Source organism: Aotus nancymaae, unplaced genomic scaffold, assembly GCF_030222135.1.
Source record: "Aotus nancymaae isolate 86718 unplaced genomic scaffold, 86718_ANA_hifiasm-v0.15.2.pri h1tg000029l, whole genome shotgun sequence".
Taxonomy (NCBI): domain Eukaryota; kingdom Metazoa; phylum Chordata; class Mammalia; order Primates; family Aotidae; genus Aotus; species Aotus nancymaae.
Window position 1 is genome coordinate 26,073,236 of NW_026988442.1, and position 21,361 is coordinate 26,094,596.

Below are 21,361 nucleotides of genomic sequence, written 5' to 3' on the forward strand. Positions count from 1 at the left end.
TCACTTGAACCTAGGAGGTGGGGGTTGCAGTGAGCCAAGATTGCACCATTGCACTCCAGCCTGGCGACAGAGCAAGACTCCGTCTCAAAAAAAGAAAAAAGAAATGTTCTAGGTGGAGGGGACAGCAAGAGCAAGGGCCCTGAGGTGGAAACAAGTTAGGGGTTTTGAAGGGAGAGACGTGGGAGGCCCATGTGTCCAGGGTGTGATAAGCCAAGGGACTGGAGGGGTTGGTGTCGGGGAGGCCAGCCATGGTGAGGACATGGGATGTTAGGCTGAGCATGATGACAGTCTCCTTCTAAGCAGGTGTATCAGACCATTCTCGCATTACTATGAAGAAATACTGGGTAATTTATAAAGAAACGAAGTTTAATTGGCTCACAGTTCTGTACTCTGTACAGGAAGAATGATGCTGGTGTCTGCTCAGTTTCTGGGGAGGCCTCACAAAACTTACATTCATGGTGGAAGGTGAACATCAGCCAGCACATCTTACATGGCGGGAGCAGGGAGTGGTGCTACACACTTTCAAATGACCAGATTTCACGAGAACTCACTCACCATCTCGAGGACAGAACTAAAAATGACGGTGGTAAACCATTCTTGAGAAACTGCCCCCATGATCCAATCGCCTCCCGTCAGTCCCTACCTCCAACACTGGGAATTACAATTGAACATGAGATTTTGGTGGGGACACAAATCCAAATCATATCAGTGAGGAGTGACAGATTTTTGTATTTAGAAAGGTCACTATGGGCCAGGCACGGTGGCTCATGCCTGTAATCCCAGAACTATGGGAGGCCAAGACAGGTGGATCACAAGATCAGGAGTTCGAGACCAGCCTGGCCAACATGGTGAAATCCCATCTCTACTAAAACATACAAAAAAATTAGCCAGGCACGTTGGTATGCACCTGTAGTCCCAGCTACTTGGGAGGCTAAGACAGGAGAATTGCCTGAACCTGAGAGGCAGAGGTTGCAGTGAGCTGAGATCACACCACTGTACTCCAACATGGGCAATGGAGCAAGAATCCATCTCAAAAAAAAAAAAAAAGAAGAAAAAAGAAAGGTCACTGTGGATGTAATGGTGAGAAGGGGCTATAGGAGGCCAGGGAAGATCCAGATAGACCAGGAAGGAGCTGCTGGGGTGTCCAGGTGAGAGAAGGTAGACATCTGTACTAACATAGGAAACAAGAAGGATCATGGTAGGAGTGAAGATGAGATTGGGGAGTGGAACCCCAGTGGAAGGTCCACTCCGTAGGGAAGGCCCCAGGCCCTGCCATGCCCTGATCCCACACATTCTCTGTTTGACAGGTTTGCCCTGAGCTTTGGCCACAGGCAGAACTCCACTGGCATCCAGTATAGCCCCATCGAGGTCTCTGCGGCCTCCTGAGGAATCCGTCTTCCTGGAAATTCTGGAACCATGGCTTTGGCAGACCATCTCCAGCGTCCTGCTTCCTAGGACCCAGAGCACAAGTTCCAGCTTGTCATTTGGGAGTGCCCCCTACCCCAAAGGAGGTCTTTTTTTTTTGCTAGGGCAAAAAGGATGAAAGTCTGAGAATGCCCAACTCTTCGTTTTGCGTCTCAGGCCCTGAGGGTTTCTGAGGAGGTAGCTTTGTGCCTCAGTTGCCCCATTGACTTGCACATCTCTGCAGTGTTTATAATAATATTTTATGGAGTCTTTGTTGCACCATGGACTTTCTCAAAGAATCTGAAGGGTACCAATCCTGGCAGGAAGTCTCTCCTGATTCTAAATCCAAATGAAGATATCATCTTCTCTAATCTCTTTTTTCAACATTTTGGGGTGGGGGAAGTCTCTTTTTTGACTCTTCAGTTTTTCTTGAGACAGAGTCTCACTGTGTTGCCCAGGCTGGAGTACACTGGCATGATCTCGGCTCACTGCAATCTCTGCCTCCTGGGTTCAATCGATTCTTGTGCCTCAGCCTCCCAAGCAGCTAGGACTACAGGTGCATGCCACCATGCCTGGCTAACTTTTTGTATTTTTAGTAGAAATGGGGTTTTGCCATGTTGGCCAGGCTAGTCTCAAAATCCTGGCCTCAAGTGATTCACCTGCCTCAACCTCCCAAAGTGCTGGGATTACAGGCCTTTTGACTCTTTTATCTGAGTTTTATTCAGCTCCTCTAATTCTCTTACCCAGAATATTTATCCTTTGCCAGCAACTCTGCCTGGTTGATAGGAGGCCTCAGCTCTAGTCCTTGGTCAGCTGGTGTCATTGCTGTATGAATGACCACGGGCCTCAGTTTGCCCTCATGTATAGTGGGAAGTCTGGACCAGGTCATTCTTAAGATTTCTTTTCACTCCAGTGAACTGGAATTCTGAGTGCTGGTCCAGGAGCTGTCTCCAGGATGGTGCAGGATGGCTTTGCAGTGAGGAGACTGGTTTGGAGGCTAACAAACCTGCTTGACAATATTGCCTTTGCCTCTCAGCAGACCTTGAACTTTGGAAAATAATAACTCCCTCAACCCTAAGTTTCCTCATCTGCAGGATGGGGACAGTTATGTCCCAGGGGTATATTTAGACCCTATTTCCCTTCAGGAGGGTCCCCAGCTGGTCCAGGGCCTGGGGAATTTCTACTCATCCTCCGTTACCCAGATCCCTCCTTTGAACCCTGTAAAGGGTCAGGGTGAATCAGATGGGGGACTGAGCAAGTAGCTAAGACCAGAGATCACTTAAGGAAGGGATTGTCAAGAAGCTCCCGGATGCTGGGGAGAATGAAGAGCTAACATAGGTGCTGGATGATTTGTCATCCATCCCTGCACACGTGGGTGTTGGCTGAGCCCCCAAGGACTCTGGCCCCTTGAGTTCTCCTATCTCCTTTCTAGATGCTTCTCCCTTGTATCCAGTGATGTGCTGGAGCTAGCTTTGCTGGCTTGTGAAAGCTGATTGCTACATTTTCAGGATTTTTGCAAGTTGGTAAACAGACATTATTTTTAAAATTAAATGATTTAAATTTATAATTAAATTATATTAAAACAAAAATAATTATACTCAAAATTCATTACCTAATTTTACTACATTTTACTATCATCTGTGCCCTTGAGGCTATTTATATATAGTAACTCTTACAGAGACCTAGGGGAGACACCGCACATCTCTCCCTGATTCTCCCCTCAATGACATCACGTTAGTCTTTGGTTGAAAGAGAAATACCTTCTAGCTCATTTAAGCCACTGCTATTTTATGCGTCTGTTACTTGCAGCCAAACAGCCTGACCAATACAGAGGGCCACTGCCAAAATTACAGACTTGTCCATTATCTCTGCCCTATCCTCCATCCTTCTGCCTTAGGACTATCCCCTTACCTGGACTGCTGGGGAGATACCATCCCCATATTACACCTTGGTGAGCTTCTCTGTCTCCTGAATCACCAACCTCACTTTCCATTGGACCATTCCAAGTCCCTTGTTAATTTCCTCCATGATACTTATTTCACCTAATTATGTCGAGTGTCTGTGTACTAGGATTCAAATTAAAATTCTTCCATCTTTCCTTTCTATCCTTTTTATCTATCCAATCCTCCTTTCCAAAAATAGTTTGATTGGGAATGAGGATTTGAACCAGTAATTCTGTATTTATTTGCCCCAACAAATTCGACCTCTTCCTCCTCTTCATCAGCAGGTTGACTTGTTTGGGCTCCATCAGTGGGCTGCTCCATGCTCAGCTTCTGGTTGGGTTAGGAGTCCTGGCGTTTAGTAGTAGGCAGGGAGAAGAATGAGTAGGACTATTTCTCCCGTGGATCCCTCCCTAGCTTACAACTCTTTTCACCTTTCTCTCCAGGTTCACATAATTTCTACCCGCTTTGTCCCAGCAAGTCTGATGGGGGTAACCCTCTCTCAATTACTCATCCTGGGGCACTGCACTGTGCCTTACGATTTCCCTACATCCTGCCTTCAACTTGGAAAAAAGATCCTTTATTAAACTTTGAGTTATCCAATTTGAGCATGCTCAGGGATATGATTAAGATTGCTCCAGTTTTTTTTTTTGAGGGGGACAGAGTCTTGCTCTGTCATCCAGGCTGGAGTGCAGTGGTGCAATCACTGCAAACTTTGCCTCCCAGGTTCAAGCAGTTCTCATGCCTCAGCCTGCCAAGTAGCTGGGACTACAGGCACATGCTACCACCCCAGCTAATTTTTGTGTTAGTAGAGATGGGGTTTCACCATATTGGCCAGGCTGGTCTCAAACTCCTGACCTCAAGTGATCTGCCCACCTCGGTCTCCCAAAGTGCTGGATTACAGGCATTATTAGCCACTGGGTGAAGCCAAAATTTAGTGGCAAACAAGAGTATCCACACTAAGCAAAAAAAAAAAAAAAAAAAAAAAAAATTATTAAGTTATTAAAGGATAGTACACAGTTCAGTGAATTTCTAGGAGCGGGGGCAGAGAACTGGGCTTAGAATTACATAGCCAGGACTGTGCCTCACCATAGCGAGATCAAGACTGTCCAGTGGGACGCCTTGGCTACCATCACCAAGCCCAGACAGAGCAGTGCTTCCCTGCCAATGCTGAGTGGTGAAGGCCACTGCTAGAGACTCCTCTATCAGTGCTGCCTCTGGAAACCAAATGCTTTTCCCAGGGGTGGCTTTGCATGTACTTGCACCTCTACATCACCAATTCTGGATGCATCTGATTGGCAGAGTGATGTCACATGACTATAGCTCCCGGGGATGCTGGGAAAACACAGCTCTGTATTCTACTTGGGGAAGGCACAGGCTCACAAAATTCCTACGGGGCCTTCATGCTTTCCTCATCAGCTATTTGTCAGCATCAGCAAGGGCAGACATTAGAGGTCAAGGGACCCAAAAGGGTGGATGAATAGGGTGGAGAAAGAGAATGGTTAGGGTATTCCCAAGCAGGAACAGATGAAGTACAGGATCAGACAAGCAGGAAATTGAGGGATTTGGCACCAGGAATCTGGCCCTTTCCATGCACTGCCTCTGCTTTCTGCTGTGGCATCTTTTTTGTAAGGTGGGCCCTTCCCACGGGTGACAAAAATGTCTCCCAGCAGCTTCAGGCTGACATCTTCCTGGCTTAGCAGCCCTAAAGGAAAGATACTCCCAGGGGCTGACTTACATTACCCCAGATTAAAGCAAATGCCGTCTCTGAGCCAATCAAGGTGACCCTGCTTGACCAGGTTTTGGTCACACATCCACCCCAAGAGCACATATTAAGGGTCAGCTTCTGTACCCTGGTCCTGGACTGATCAGAGCTGGAGGGCTGCCACCATGTTCCCTTGGCACCAGTGTTCCCTTGCCCCAAGAGAAGGATCAGAAAAAGATGTGGCTCCACTTCCTGCTTGGGACTCTAAGCAAAGTGTTCACAGCCACTTCCCCCATGTCCTGCCTTCCAGGACCGGCCAGGCGGGAGGTGAAACTGGGGCTGCCGAGAACCCAGAGGAGCTGGACGAGAGAAGGTGGAGGCATCTGTAGGGAGCCACTGCCAATGGTGGTCAGAGGGCTGGAGTTTCCTGCCCACTTGCCCAAGGCAGGAAGCACCATGGAGCCCAAGGGTGAAGTGAGATACAACACCACAATGATGAGTTGTGGACCCGAAGTAAATTTCTCTAAAATATCAATTTTAAAAAATGAGTTTAAAGTGAACATGCCTAGGCCGGGCGTGGTGGCTCATGCCTGTAATCCCAGCACTTTGGGAGGCCGAGGTGGGCGGATCACTTGAGGTCAGGAGTTCGAGACCAGCCTGGCCAACATGGTGAAACCCCATGTCTACTAAAAATACAAAACTTAGCCGGGTATAGTGGCGCGCACCTGTAATCCCAGCTACTCTGGAGGCTGAGTCAGGAGAATCGCTTGAACCCAGGAGGTGACAGTTGCAGTGAGCTGAGGTTGCGCCACTGCACTCCAGTGTGGGTGACTCCATCTCAAAAATAAATCAATAAATAAAATAAAATAAAGTGAACATGCCTAAAGAAAATATTAAATTCCCTTTTTATTGTCACTGTAGAAAAGAATCCTATGAACTTGTTATAAGAGAATCTGCAGCCAAACTGGAGTAAGACAGGTGTGATAGAGGTGGGTCAGGCAGGTGGTGATGATGATGATGGTTTGTTATTTACTTTGATTTTCAGGTGTTCATGGTAGTTGCCAACTTTCTAACATTTCCAGTTTGCAGTGATTCCTTTTCCCACTTTAATGAATATTCACGTCCATACTTAACTTTATATGTGGAGTTAATTTTTTTCTTAAAAGGAGTCCTTAACATTGAATCAGCCTGGATGAGCCCCTTGCTGGCCAGAGAGGCGCTCGGACAGAGGATGGGAGGTCAGCTGCAAACTGAGCATCCTCCTGTCCCTGGAGCCTCGGCCTGAGTTCTCCCCCTCATCCTCCCTTCCTCCCTCCACTGGCCACCCCCAGGATCCAGCTGGAAGAGCCAAATCTTGGAGCTCAGAAGGGGTCGGTCACAGGGCAGGCTTTGTTGAAAGCACCTGTGGCCTCCCGTGTTGGGCAGGAGGTTTCCCGCAAAGCCTCATCAGGTGGAAATGTCAGGCACCTGAATCGATTTTTCTGCAAAGGAGAGACTATATTTTCCCCACATCTCAATCGCTTCCAGGATTCAGGATCAACTAGGACTAACTGGAAAGCCCTGAATATGTGTTTGTAACGCCACCTTCTCAATTACGTCCCCCCTTTAGGAGTGGAATGCAGGGAATACCAGAAGAATTCAAAATTTATTTCTAGGTGTATTAATGTACAGGGTTAGAAGGCATGAGTGAAGAAAAAAAAGATCATCAAGGCTGTTTGGACCACACAGCCATCCAATGCTTGACTCCTGGATTACTTAGAAAACTTTTAGACAGAAACGGAAACCAAGCAGGCTTAAGTTACCCGGGAACCTACTCATTCTGGACTAAAAACGTCATAGTTAGTTCTGGTTTCAGAAAGGCTCAGCTTGATCTAGGACTAGGATGATGCTATTTCCTTTTGCCTCTGTTCTCAGGTTTTTTTCTATTACAAAACCTCTCTTCTTCCAGCACTAACTCTGGCTATGCCCTTCCATGTTCACCTAGAGGGGGAGAGGGTTTCCTTCTCCCTAAGCCCCAGCACATATGTTCTAGAATCCCACTGGTTCTCTGGGGGTTAAATGTGCATCTCTAGACCCAGTCATGGGGAGCAGGGTGCTGGGAGATGTAGACGGGCTTCCCTCGAGCTGCTGGAGATGGGGCTTATACTGGCTTCTGGGGCTGCATTAACAAAGCAGCACACAGCAGGTGGCTTAACACAAGAGAAGTTTATTCCCACACCGTCTGGACCTGAGAGGTCTGAACTCAAGGTGTCAGCAGCTCCCTCTGAAGGCTCCAGGGAAGAACCCTTCCTCGCCTCTTCCAGCTTCTGCTGCTTGCCTGCAATTCTCGGCATTCCCTGGCTGACAGCTACATCCGTCCAAATCTCTGCCTCCACCCTCCTGTGGCCCTCCTCCCACTGTGTCTCCTCTGTGTCTCTGTGCTACATTTTCCTCTTCTTAAAATCACCCAAGTCATTGGAGGGAGGGCCCACCCTAATCCAGTGTGACTTGATTATGTCTGCAAAGACCTTATTTCCAAATAAACTCACATTCACAGGGGCCAGGTAGACATGAAGTTTATGACACTATTCAACCCAGTACAGGGGCCAATGGCCCCAGATCCTACAGCTGAGCGGGGAAGGAATGGACAGCATAAAGTTAGCAAGAGAAGAGGAAGGAGATGCTGGAAATCACTTCGCACATTTTCCTGGGCCACGTTGCATGCTGGGTCTAGCTCTGCTTGCATACCCCCACAGACGGGGGAGTCACTACCAAGCCAGGCAGGCTGTCACTCTGGCCGGTGCCCTGTAGTGTGGCTCTGCCCTCATCTTGGCCAGGGGTTTTATGTGTGGTCTCGATCATGACTTGATGGAGAATCATGGGGTTCTTGGGCGCAACACTGAACTGTGAGAGGAGCTACAGGAGAGAGGGTTGGGGATGCAGACGGAGCGCGTAGAGAGGGGTGGCCTGGCCAAGAGGAAGGGTTCAGAAGGTGCAGTCAGGAGACCAGGGTTTGATTCTGCTGCAGCTACTTTGCTAGTTTTGTGAATCTGGGCAGGTGATTTAACCTCTCTGAGCCTCAGTCTCCTCAACTGTAAAACATGGGCAGCAGCAGTCCCCACCCCAAAGGGCTGCCGGGCAATTCCACTGAGATGCTGGGTAGGGAAGCTCTTTCCCAGCTGTGAAGGCAGTGTGACCACAGGGTGGGGATCCACCAAAATTTTCCCCCAGAAGCGGGCAGGGCTTCTTGCCCCACCCAGGGCTGTCCCCAGCTCCCGCTGTCCCAGTTTCCATATCTGTTCATTTTACTTTCCAGCACAAATATTTTTTCTTCTGTGGCAGAGGGAGGAGGATGGCATTTTGATGTGAGACACAGCATTTTCAGAGACACCCTTTAAAAGCATTTCCAGACTCTCACATGCTGGGTCCCATCCAAGGGCAGAAAGTGACTTACCGTGGATGGTTTGGCACGTGCTTTTGGAGTTTTTCCTCCTTGTGAAATGTTTAATTGGAAAAGCTGACATTCTGCCTTTAATTGATTCCCACAAGATGAGAAAAACTCCCAGGTAGGTTATTAGGTTGAAAGTCTCCTATTCTAAGTGAAATTAAATAACAAATAAAATTCAGTTTTTAAAAATTATTCTGTTTAACATTCTGAAAGGTGGCACACCAAAACATTATTATATTTTTCCAAATTATAGTAAACTCTATTTAGTTTTGCTTTGTATTAAAATTGTATTAAAATCAAAATATTTGTCTACTCAATTTGGGTCTTCTGAGATTATCTGGTTAATATACTCTCAATAGTTATATGAATTCCTTTCTGTTAAAATATTTGCATCTTTAGCAATTGTTTCTGCATATTAAATCACAGCTTTTATAATCCTTCTGTGTGTGTGTGTGTGTGTGTGTGTGTGTGTGTGTGTTTCCACTGAATTTGGCACACCATGAAGTTGCTAAATTCTTCCAGATTTGGGGTCTGATGCTGTCCTGGCTCTCCTGGTTTGACAGGTTGGGTTGTTGGTTACTGAGGCATAATCCCCAAAGCTTCCTCTGTAGCATGATAAATATCACATGGGTCCTTAAACTGATTAATAGAATTTCAACATCTAAAGAAATGAAGAGATTAAAAAAACAAACAAACCTCCAAGTTACCTCTTGACGATGAATAACATGCCTTGCTTGTATTTTGATTAGATTGATAGAAACCCGGCCACGCGAGGTGGCTCACGCCTGTAATCCTAGCACTTTGGGAGGCCGAGGTGGGTGGATCACTAGGTCAAGAGATCGAGACCATCCTGGACAACATGGTGAAATCCCACCTCTACTAAAAATACAAAAATTAGCCGGGTATGGTGACATGCGCCTCTGGTCCCAGCTACTTGGGAGGCTGAGGTGGAAGAACTGCTTGAACCCAGGAGGCGGAGGTTGCAGTGAGCCAAGATTGCGCCACTGCACTCCAGCCTGGTGACAGAGCAAGACTCCTTCTCAAAAAGAAAAGAAACCCACAGGACTACAGAATCTCTGATGACACACAGTGTTAGGTATGCCAGGACTAACTATAAAGTGGGTATTTGTCTTTTTGGCTTTTCAAAAGCCAAAGCTAGACCTAGTGCCAAACAGTGATTATCATCTATATACTATTGTTATAGGACAGACAGATTCGTATACCTGCTGGGCAGTAACAGACCCATTGCACAGAAACAGCAGAAATGAAGCAGAGAAAGAGTTTAATGACCACAGAGACATCTGGAGCCCAGGTCCTAGGATGAAAAACCTGGAATAGACCTGAACCTGACCTGCAGTCTGAAGCAGGGCTGCCCCAGCCAATCCACATATCAGAAAGTGAGAAAGAAATGCTAATGAAGAGCCTGGAGGCTGGGTGCAGTGGCTCACGTCTGCAATCCCAGCACTTTGGGAGACCAAGATGGAGAGATCACTTGAGGCCAGGAGTTCAAGATCAGCCTGGCTCACAAGATGAAACCCCATCTTAACTAAAAATACAAAAATTAGTGGAGTATGGTGGCACATGCCTGTAGTCCCAGGTACTTGGAAGGCTGAGGCATGAGAATCTCTTGAACCTGGGAGGCAGAGGTTACAGTGAGTCAAGATCATGCCACTGCATTCTAGCCTGAGCAACAGAGTGTGACTCTGTCTCAAAAAAAAAAAAAAAGAGCCTGGGTTGTTTTGTTATGCAGCAGATGCTGACTAATACAGAATTCAACAAGGTAGAAAGTGTTTTTACCTGGTCCGTTGAGTATACCCTTGCCATACCTGCCCGAAATTTTAACAAATAATAATAACAATCCAGATTTTATATTCAAAAATGAAAAATACTGAAAAACAGAAAGAAAAATAAAATCACTTATGCCCTACCACACAGACATAACTGTTAACAATATTTTTGTAATATCCATCCAGCCTCTTTTCACTGATGACAGATCAAGTTACCTACATAGGAAGATGGTGAAAAGGCAATCCTAACCTTCCAATTGTTCAGATCAAAAACTTTGGAGGGGCCAAACACAGTGGCTCACATCTGTAATCTCAGCACTTTGGGAAGCCAAGGTGGGAGGATTGCCCAAAGTCGGGAGTTTGAGACCAGCCTGGAAAATATAGTGAGACTCTGTCTCTACGAAAAAAAAAAAAAAAAAAGCCAGGTGTGGTGGTGTACACCTGTGATCCCAGCTACTCGGAAGGCTGAGGCAGAAGGATTGCTTGAGCCCAGGAGTCTGAGGCAGCAGTGAGCTATGATTGTACCACTGCATTCCAGCCTCGGTGACAGAGAGAGACCCTGTCATTAAAAAATAAGCAAAACTAAAACAAACCAACAACAACAGCAAAGCTTGCAGGCACCCCTCACTCCTCTTGCACTCCCATGCCCAATCTGTTAGCGAATCCTGCAGGCTCTGCAGAATTTGACCTTTCTCATCACCTCCTACGTCACCATCATCGCCATCACGCCCTAGATTGAGGCTGCCACCACTTCCTATCAGGTCTCTTTGCTTCGCTCCTTGCCCCCGTCTATCTTCCATGTAGCAGCCATAATGGGCTTTTAAAACCCAAGTCAGTTCATGCTACTCTTCTGAGCTGGTCTCCCTATGTCCCCCACCCCACCGTTACTCAAAGGGTTCCTTATCAGAACCTCTCAGGCCCCCCATGAACTGCCCAGCCTTTTCCTCCAATCTCATCTCCCATTCCCCTCCTTCCTCAGTTACCTCAGCCTTTCCCCGTCCCTCCAACACACCAGCCACACCCTGCCTCGCGTCCTTGGCTCTTTCTGTGTCATTTGTTAGGAATTTGCACACACCTCATAGTTGTATGGCTCCCTCCCTTCCATCAAGAGTTATTCAAGACTTATCTGCTCAGAAAGGCCTTTCCTGGCTACCCTAGCTAATATATCACACTCACATTAGCTCATACACATGCACACACTCAAGATGTACACACACACCCCTGCACATGCATGCATGCATGCACACTCATGCTGCACATTCCTTTCTCCTTGCTTTATTGCTTCTCCTTGACCCTTTGCCACCCTCTAACATATGATACAGCTGTGTTATTTGTTCATTTAATATCTATATCCCTTGCTACAATATTCATTCCCCAAGGGCAGGGCGTTTTGCCTGTTTTGTTTACTGCTGTACTCCCGGTGTCTAGAAAAGTGCCTGGCACATAAGTAGACAATTAATATTTAATATTTGTTGAAGAAATAAATGAATGAGTGAATGTAAAGTGCCTGGAACGTTGCAGACATGCAATAATGATAAAGCATAATCATTAGCCCCAAACAGGTAAAAGAAGGATTTTCTTCCTTTTTCACAATAGATGCTGTAAAAAGTTCATGGAATTGAAAAATGGAGTTTAAATATATTACATAAAATCATAAAGGCTACTGGTAAGAGAATTAGTGATAATATAACTAATAAAAACAAGGAGGTGAGAGGAATAAAGGGCAGTGGAAGGAAGGCATATGAACAAAATTCCTCATCTCTTCCCTAGACATTGACAATATATACAACATTCAACATCTATTTCTTAAAGCAGAGGCCTCAACGCTTTGAACACTGGCCCTCAAATGTTGTTATTTGTTCCAGACATTACTTTTAAAATTTTTTAGTTAGTTACCAGCCTTTGAAATTTGGAATATTTCGCATGGAACTTGGTATTTCTGGCTTCTCTTGAAGAAGATCTGGTTACGATGGGCCTGCATTCTGCAAACGAGCCACCAGGTGGCGCAGAGTCACAGACACTCCCTTTCCATGTTTGGTACGGATTACTAGCGCTTTTCACTCCTGGCATAAATGTTTCATAGAAACAGTCTGTGGGCCCGGCGCGGTGGCTCACGCCTGTAATCCCAGCACTTTGGGAGGCCGAGACGGGCGGATCACGAGGTCAGGAGTTCGAGACCAGCCTGGCCAACATAATGAAACCCCATCTTTACTAAAAATACAAAAATTGACCGGGCCTGGTGGCTCGTGCCTGTTAATCCCAGCTACCTGGGAGGCTGAGGCAGGAGAACTGCTTGAACCTGGGAGGTGGAGGTTGCAGTGAGCCGAGATCATGGCCCTGCACTTCAGTTTGGGCAACAGAGTAAAACTTTGTCTCCCCCGCCCCCCGCAAAAAAAAAAAGAATAGAAAAACCCTTCTATACTGTATATCTGTTTCTGTGAATTCTCATTTATGTCTTGCTTCTATAATCAAAGGGCTATTACAGTAAAAGAAAAAAATTAAAAATAATTTTTAGTACTTTTGAAAACTATAAAGATTAAAAATAAAAACTGCCCATTTTCTACCAGTTACTAACAACATTTTGGCATATATTCATTCATCTACTCTTTTGTCTATGATGATAAATCAGGCTAGTTAGAAACGAGGACAGGTATTGGGATACATAGAAACTCTAACGTCACTGAGACCACACAGTATATAAAATGCTGTGGCATTTACCTTTTGAGATTATCAAGCATTTCACATGAGGCTGAGTTCACAATTATATTGCTTTGCCAATGTTACGAACAGTATCCGTGATTTCTCCCAGGGTCTGGCTCTTACTTTACTTCTGAGTGTGTAGAAAAATGAATTATGTGCCTACCAAGTCAACATTCCAGTTTTCCTGGCAAAGGCTAATTCTGCCGATGGAAACAGAGTGTTTTCATTTTCTTTCTTTCTCCCCACCATTCTATGCTTTTCTGGTTTCTCTGTGTGCATATTTTCCCCCTGGATTTGACATTATGAAGTTGCTAAGTTCTTCCAGATTTAAGGTCCTATATGCCATCCTAAATCTCAGGATTTGACAGGCTAGGCCAGTGGTTACTGAGATGTGATCCAAGAAGCTTTCTCTGGGGCCATCTGTCAATCAGATGTCAGCTCATAAGGGGGAAGAACTTGGCTGCTGCCCTGCGCTTGGATGCCAGAGTTGGTTACCTTTTCCTTGAATCGTGTCTGCACAGTGCTGGGGACCCAGTAAGTTCTCACTGCATCCCTGATGGTTGAAACCTGATCAGGTAGCTCTTGGACAGAGATATGAAATGTTTGCCTCGCATCAACTCTTCGTTGCTCCTTTTGACCCATGTCTTATGACCTGAACAGCATTTAAAGCTTTCTTCCATTGCAGCACCTACGGCCATACTAACTTGTCTGATCCCATCGTGGGTTAATTTTTGAAGACAATTGTAATCCGGCCCACAGGTCAGCACCTGAGATTACTAGTCTTCCAGTGTCACCCATTCTCAAACCCGATTCAAAGCCTCGTTCCACGCAATGTAGGGAACCAAGAACTACCACCCCCACCCCCTGTCATCGCTGTATCTTTGAAGCCATTTACCTGGCTTTTGTGTCCGGTATGTTGAAAGAGTGGAAGTTGGAAGTTAGAGGGGTGCAAGTAGCAACTTGGTTTTCCCTCCCACCTCCCATTCAGACACACCTGGTGGGATAGTTCTTTACCTGCCCTGAATGATCCATTAGGCCGATCCCTTGGCCCTTCCCCTCACCCCTAGATCATGATAAATAACGATATGGTGATGATGAAAATAATAACGTTTCCAGGTCACTTCTGAGTGTCGTAACAGTCTAAGTCATTAAAATGTTGAGTCATGTCAAAACTCCTAACTTCATTCATATTACACATCTCCACTCCTCCACTCTCATTTCTTCTCCCCAGGCCCCCTTGGGCTCTGAAGAGGTGAGGGGCAGGGTCGCTTTACTTTGCTGTTGTTGTGATGATGCGACCCTGTGCTTTCGGAGCTTAGAGAGCCAATTCCTTCTCCCCTTAGCTTGTGTGTCCCAGGGGAGGGATGGTGGTTCTTGGCATTTCTCCCACTGGCAACCTCCAGGTTTGCTTCCTGGGATGCAGGCGATGTGTCTCCTCTGGACGGCCACTCTTGAGTGTGCCCGTGGGTCCTGGGCATCCTGTGGTCCAGCAGCCCCATCTGGGTCCCTCACATTTTCAGGCAGTCCTGCACTGGGAATCCCAAATAACCCCAGGCTGGCTGCCTCTGAGGTTCAGAACCTGCTGGAAGAAATTTACACCTTTGGCCTGCTCTGGGGTCATCATTCCTGATGCACTAATCCATTATTCTGCAGAGGCTGAGCGCCCATGGTCCCTAACTTCTGCCCATTCCCAGGCATAGGTTTGGCCCTGGTCTCTCCAGAAGACACAGGGCAAGCTCTTTGGGTGGTTTCCTCACATCTCTCTGACTCAGCATTTGGTGAAGAGTTGGAATGGCTTTTTCTCCAGCATAGCGTTGGAGGTGCTCATGGCAAGGAAATGCCACAGGACCCCAAGTATTAATAGTTTCTCCAAAGACGTGTCTCCAAACCTGTATTAGTCCTTTCTCACACTGCTATGAAAATATACCTGAGACTGGGTAATTTACAAAGAAAAGAAGTTTAGCTGGCCCATGGTTCCACAGGCTGTACAAGGCAAAGGGGAGGAAGGCACGTGTTCACATGGCTGGGGCAGGAGGAAGAGAGAGAAGTGGGAGGCACTACACACATCTAAACAACCAGATCTCATGAGAACTCACTCACTATCACCAGAATAGCAGGGGAAATCTGTCCCCACGATCCAATCACCTCTCACCGGTCCCTCCTCCAACACTGGGATTACACAGGAGAGATTTGGGTGGAGGCGCAAATCCAAACCATATCAAAACCAGTTCTGTCTTTCAGCTTCTCCAACCTCCTTGAGCACTGGGCTAAGGTCACAGATCAATTTTTTACGTTGCTTTTTGCAATTCCTGCAGAGGTCGAGGGATAGGTGCTTGCTACCTGTGGGTTACTCCTGGCGTTTGGAGCTTCAGCCAAACGGAAGACAGAAAGGTCCCATCCTCACACCATAGCGTTCATTTATCCCTTCAACAGGCGCCTGGATCCTGCGGTTCCACTTCTCAGGGTGTTCGCCTTGCAGCTCTGGCAGCTGTTGTCTCCAGCCTGCATCAACTCAGATACAGAAAATGCCCACATTTTCTTTTCGTGTTCCTGCCACTTTCTAACAGTACCACTCATACAAGGCAGAGAGTCCCATAGACTTTCTGTGAGGGGTGGAGTCACAGAAAAGGGCATCTGTTGCTTGGACGCCATGCACTTCCATTCGCCCCCAAGGTCCGCTCCTGTGGATCTTCTCCTCAGGGACCCTGCCCATCTCCTATTTAGCCAATAAGAGCACTCCATCCCCACCATCCTAGCAACAATGATTGGTTCAGGGATGAGGGTGTGGCCAAAGCTAAGCCAATCAAAGACAATGATACTGGATCCTGGGAATAAGTTTTAAAGCTCATAAGAAAAACTTTTGGTACTGGATTGCTGAGAGAATAGGATGTAAGGTCTGAACTCTTATCTACCCTCATGTTACCAGCAAAGAGAACCTCGAAGTCAAGTTCCCTGTATCCAGTAGGTGCTTCATAGTAGTTTATCCAGTGAAGGAAATAATGGGGAAAACATCCGCCAGTGCAAGTAGTGCCAGTGCTGTGATTCAAAGTGGTACTAAGTGCCCCCAGTAGAGGGCTGCAAACACATGCAATTCCAAGTCTAAGAATTTGTCCCACAGATACATTTGCACATGGATCCATTTCAGTGGTGAAAGGTTGGGCAGGTTGTGCACTGTCCAACATTAGTGTGCACCATTCCCACACAGGCAGAACAGAGCGGGGGGAGATGACTTTGCTGTAAACCTTTGTGTCCTGTGTGATTTTTTTTTTTTTTTAATGGAGTCTCCCTCTGTCACCCAGGCTGGAGTGCAGTGGCACGATCTCGGCTCACTGCAACTTCTGCCTCCTGGGTTCAATCGATTCTTCTGCTTCAGCCTCCCAAATAGGTGGGACAACAGGTGCGCGCCACCAAGCCTGGCTAATTTTTGTATTTTTAGTAGAAACAGTGTTTCACCATGTTGGCCAGGCTGGTCTTGAACTCCTGACCTCAGGTGATTCACCCGCCTTGGCCTCCCAAAGTGCTGGGATTACAGTCGTGAGCCACTGCGCCCGAACCCTGTGTGAATTTTTTTGGGTAGGATTGGGAGAAGATAACTTTGCTGTAAACCTTTGTGCCCTGTGTAATTTTTTTTTTTAACCATGGTCATATATAGTTTCTTCAGCAGAAAAATTTTATATCAAAGCGGAAACTGTGCATTTACATTTCTTTATACATTGCTTGGCACATCAGTGCGCGATATATATCAGCAGCCATCATTATTGTTATTTTTAAACCTGTTTTGAAAACCTTACAATGTTATTACACCATGGAGACACACGAGGGCGCGCCAGGCATCTATTTAAAATGTGTTTTCACAGCTTTTCTTGGAGGATGTAATTTTGAGTGTGTACAGGAGACGGGGGAATGTCTTGAGGGTCCCCCGTGAGTGACAAGGGCAAGTCTTAGTTCCAACTTGGTCCAGTCTGCCAGCCTTGTCAATGAAATACCAGGATTCCCTTCCTGAATGCTCCATAGTGGAATCAGGGTGAGAGTCCACTCTGTAGGTCCTTGGAGGAGAGAGCTGGTGGAGGGCGGGGACTGGCCGGGGGGCCCCTGCTGCATGTGGACCTGGGTTCTCATCCATGCAGCAGAAACAATCAAACCCACCTTGCAGGCTGTTGTGGGATTAAGTAGGGTCTCTCAGATAGCAAAAAAGCCTGAACGATTTTCTATAGTGAAGGACTGAAAAGGAGAGAGAGAAAGAAGGAAAAGAAAGCCTAAAGCAATTACCGAGATTGAAGTCACTCTTACAAGGTTAAATTTTACGACTCACACCTCTGCCTCATATGCACAGCAACCTAACAGTGCCAAGCAGAGATGGTGGGATTTATTTTAAAACAGTAACTTATATGGTCTGATAGAAGGATCCAAGCTTAATAATTTCTTTCTGACCTCTTCTGCTATCAGTTCCGGCAGTGCTTGTCTGTGACTAGGATGTAAGTATCTTATTCAATAAGATTACACATACACACATAAGATAATACACAAAAGCATATGCAGCGGCCTGCGGCAGACAGATTGCTGGTCTGCTGGAAAGCCAGCTTCCCTCCTTGGCTAAGAGAATACTCAATTTCCTCCGTGCACAGCAGATAACAATGTGCTCAATGGAGAGATGCTTCAGCCCCAGCTCCAGGGCATCAATTGTGATTGAGCTAAGTCATTCCCTTCTGCCAGTAGTTGGTTTATAGGCAGGAACCTGCCCTGGTGTCGCAAGTGGATGTCTCCTGGGAGCCTCTGAAACAGAGTTTTTACGTGTGTGATAAAATAGAGACACTTGAGAAACTTCTTTTGTTTGTCTTATCTTTTGATGTTGTCAGAATGTCTGGAGCTGCAGCAGCCATCTTGTGATCACAAGGGAAAGACCAAGAGAATTGTAGAGACACCATCTTTGTGTCTGACATAATTGAGTTGCCAGATTAACCAGCCCAACTGATGGTTAATTCCATTAATCTTGGAATTATCAAATTCAGTATTTTTTTTTGAGACAGAGTCTCACTCTGTCACCCAGGCTGGAGTGCAGTGGCATGATCTCAGCTCACTGCAGCCTCTGCCTCCCTGGCTCAAGCGATTCTCTTCTTCTGCCTCAGCCTTCTTAGTAGCTGGGATTACAGGTGCCCACCACTATGCCCAGTTAATTTTTGTATTTTTAATAGAGACGGGGTTTTACCATGTTGGCCAGGCTGGCCTCCAACTACTGACCTCAAGTGATTCATATTTGTTGGTAGGTGCCCAACAAATATGCACATAGTAGGTACACATTTTCTCCCCACTCTGCTGCAGCCGCCATGGCCTCCTTGCTGTTCCTTAAACACACCAAGCAAGCTCCTGCCTCAGCCTCCCAAAGTGCTGGGATTACAGGTGTGAGCCACCACACCCAGCCCGAATTAAGGACTTCTTATTATATGATATACTTTCTAGGAAACTTGCAGATTAACCTCTTTTAGAAGGTAGATTACGTGCAGCTAAAAGCACGTTTGATGACACGAAGCCCATGAGAATAACACAAGCACATGGCAAATGCCCCCTTGGGTGGAATCCAAGAATCTGCATTTCTAAAGCTCAGGGGACCCCATTTTGAGTATCATTGAACCCAGCCATTTCTTAGTCTAGGAGCCTGCAGAGGGGACAGAGCTCAGGGGTCAGACAAATCTGTTTCCAACTTCATCTCCATCCCACACTGGCTGGGTGACTTTGCGCAAGGGAGTCGATCTCTTTGGACCTGAGCGACTTCATCGCTAAATTGATGATAATAAAATAACTCCTGGTTTTCTCCTCAAATCTATTTCTCCAGCCACCTTCCCCATCTTTGTACATGACAGCGCCCATTCCTCCAGAAACTGAGCCCCAAATACTGAAGTTATCCTCTCGAACTCTCGTTCACGCATGCCTCACCTTCAATCAGCCTGAAAAACCTGTGGGTTCTACCTCCAATTGCAGGCACCATGAGACCACTTCTCACCACCTCCATCACGCCCACGCTGGTCCAGGCCCGCGTCGCATCCCGCCTCGGTGTGGCAGCTGCCTCCTCGCTGGTCCCTGCCTCTGCCTCACCCCTGACAGTCGGCACCTCACACACAGCACCAGAGCAGTTGCTAAAATAAATAAATACATCACGGCCCTCCTCTGCTCAGCTCCCACAGCTCTCACCTCACTCAGAGCAAGAACTGAAACTACCATGGCCTTGGAGGCTCTCGGAGATCTGGCTTCCTGGTACTTTCTGACCCCATTTCAGTTCCCTGCACTCCCCACTCTGCTCCAGCCACCGTGGCCTCCTTGCTGTTCCTTAAGCACACCAAGCAAGCTCCTGCCTTCTGCCTGGAACCGTCTTCTCCAGGTATCCACATGGCTCCTTCTTTTGCTTCCTTCTGACTGCTACTGAAATGTCACCTCCTCGGTGAGGCCCACCCTGATTGCTCACCTAGATTTCCACCCCACCCAACCTCTTCTGTTCCTTTTATGCTTCTCCATATCCCTCCCACCTCACTAAGTGTATATATGTTTGCCTATTTGTTTATTTCCTCTTTATATATTGAAACATAATCTCCACAATAGCAGGGTTCACATCTGTTCTTTTTTTTTTTTAAGACAGAGTTTCGCTTATTGCCCAGGCTGGAGTGCAATGGCATGATCTCAGCTCACCACAACCTCCACCTCTCGGGTTCAAGCCATTCTCCTGCCTCAGCCTCCTGAGTAGCTGGGATTACAGGCATGCACCACCACTCCCGGCTAATTTTGTATTTTTAGTAGAAACAGGGTTTCTCCATATTAGTCAGGCTGCTCTTGAACTCCCAACCTCAGGTGATCCGCCCGCCTCAGCCTCCCAAAGCGCTGGGATTACAGGTATGAGCCACCGCGCCCAACCTCTGTTTTTTAATTTATGTTTAATTCACACACAGTAACATTCATGTTTTGGAGCACAGTTCTATGAGCTTTGATAAATGCACAGAGTCACGCAACCATCACCAGAATCAAGACACAGAGCAATTCCATCATCTCCAAAAACGCCTTCCAGTGGCCCCTGGATGGTGAGGCCCTTCTCCCACCCCACCCATTGTCAATCATGGGTCTGATCTCTCCCCTGCAGTTGTGCCTTTTCTATTCAACGGGACGTCATGTAAAAGACACATCGCTTGCAGCCGTGGGGACGGGTTTCTTTCTCGCAGCAGAATGCTTCTGAGGTTCATCCGCGTTGTCCGTCCATAGATGGTCTGCTCTTTCTATTGCTGACTCGTAGGTAATTTATCTCTGAATGAGCCATTGCCCAGGTGAGGGGATTCGGGTTGTTTCTAGTTCTTGGTGATTGGGAATAAGCTGCTGTAGCCCTGCATGTACCGGTTTTTGCATGAACAAAGGTCTTCATTTCTGTAGGTTACACACCAGGAGTGGGATTGCAGGGTTGTACAAGTGTGTGTTTAACATCGTGGGAAACTGCCATGCCGTTTTCCAGAGTGGGTGCACCATTTTACATTCCCACTCGTGACGTAGGAGCCTGACAGCTGTTCTGCATTCCCACATCTGTTTTTTCTCATCATTGAGTTTCTGCCACCAAGCATAGAACCTGGCACTGGTAAGTGCTCAACAAATATGCGTACCTACTATGTGCACATAAACAGATAGCTAGAGGCTATCACAGAGTGGGATCGGGAGGATGAATTAGGGTAAAGTGTATAGAGTGCTTGGCACAGTGCCTGGCCCCTAGTACCTGAGGATCTTTGCTGACAGCAGAGGCCACTCTCCCCAGGGGAGGGCCACAGGGCAGGGGCCTTAGCTCCAGCCACAGAGAGACTGCCTAGCAGAGCCCTCCTCTATGCTAATCTCTGGCTCCCTGAGTTCTAGGCTTTGGGGATAGGAAGATCTCTCTCCAGGAACTGAGGAGGTAAGAATCCACTCCCGCCCCAGCCCCAGCAAGACCCCCAGGGCCGCAAGCACTTCCTGAGCTTCTCTGTGCCCCCCTCCAGCCAGCCCAGAAAACCGGGAGACCTGGCTGCGGCTGTGTTTTCCTTGCCTCCACACTCTCGAATGGGAGGCCCACAGGCCAAGGAATGGAGTCAGTCTGTTTTCCTAGCTGGCCTTGTCCCCTCAAGGGGACACCAGTGCCTCCACGCTGCTGAGGTTTCTCCCACTTTAGCCAAGCTCTTTGCCTGCCCTTGTCCACCCCCACTGGGGGCCTGTTTGCCAGAATCTTTCAGCACCTTTTCTCTTTCACAATCAATCTGACCCTTTTTGCTATTGTTTTTGTAGGTTAATTGAATACGTTCTCCTCTCGGTGGAGACGGCAGGCAGGGCCAAGCACAACAGGCCCAGTGCGAAGGGGGCCTGGGAGGCCCGTCCCACCTCTGCAGCCTGGGGCCTGCTCAGG

At 47.2% G+C, this 21,361-nt stretch overlaps 1 protein-coding gene across 3 annotated transcripts in view; it reads left to right on the forward strand.

Moving 5' to 3' along the window:
• SLC2A10 (solute carrier family 2 member 10) overlaps nt 1-20,805 on the forward strand; it is a 38,058-nt gene extending 17,253 nt beyond the window's left edge. The window contains exons 5-6 of one of the 3 annotated variants that reach the window (XR_001109790.2): nt 20,087-20,236; nt 20,371-20,805. Coding sequence is in view for 2 of the 3 variants with exons in the window: in XM_012467359.2 (XP_012322782.2) it covers nt 1,308-1,386 (79 nt within the window). In the remaining variant the exon portion in view is untranslated. Of the gene's footprint in view, nt 1-1,307; nt 8,794-20,086 lie in introns of those variants that run through there. The other 2 variants (XM_012467360.2, XM_012467359.2) reach the window with 2 other exon arrangements.
• The last annotated feature ends 556 nt before the right edge of the window (nt 20,806-21,361 follow it).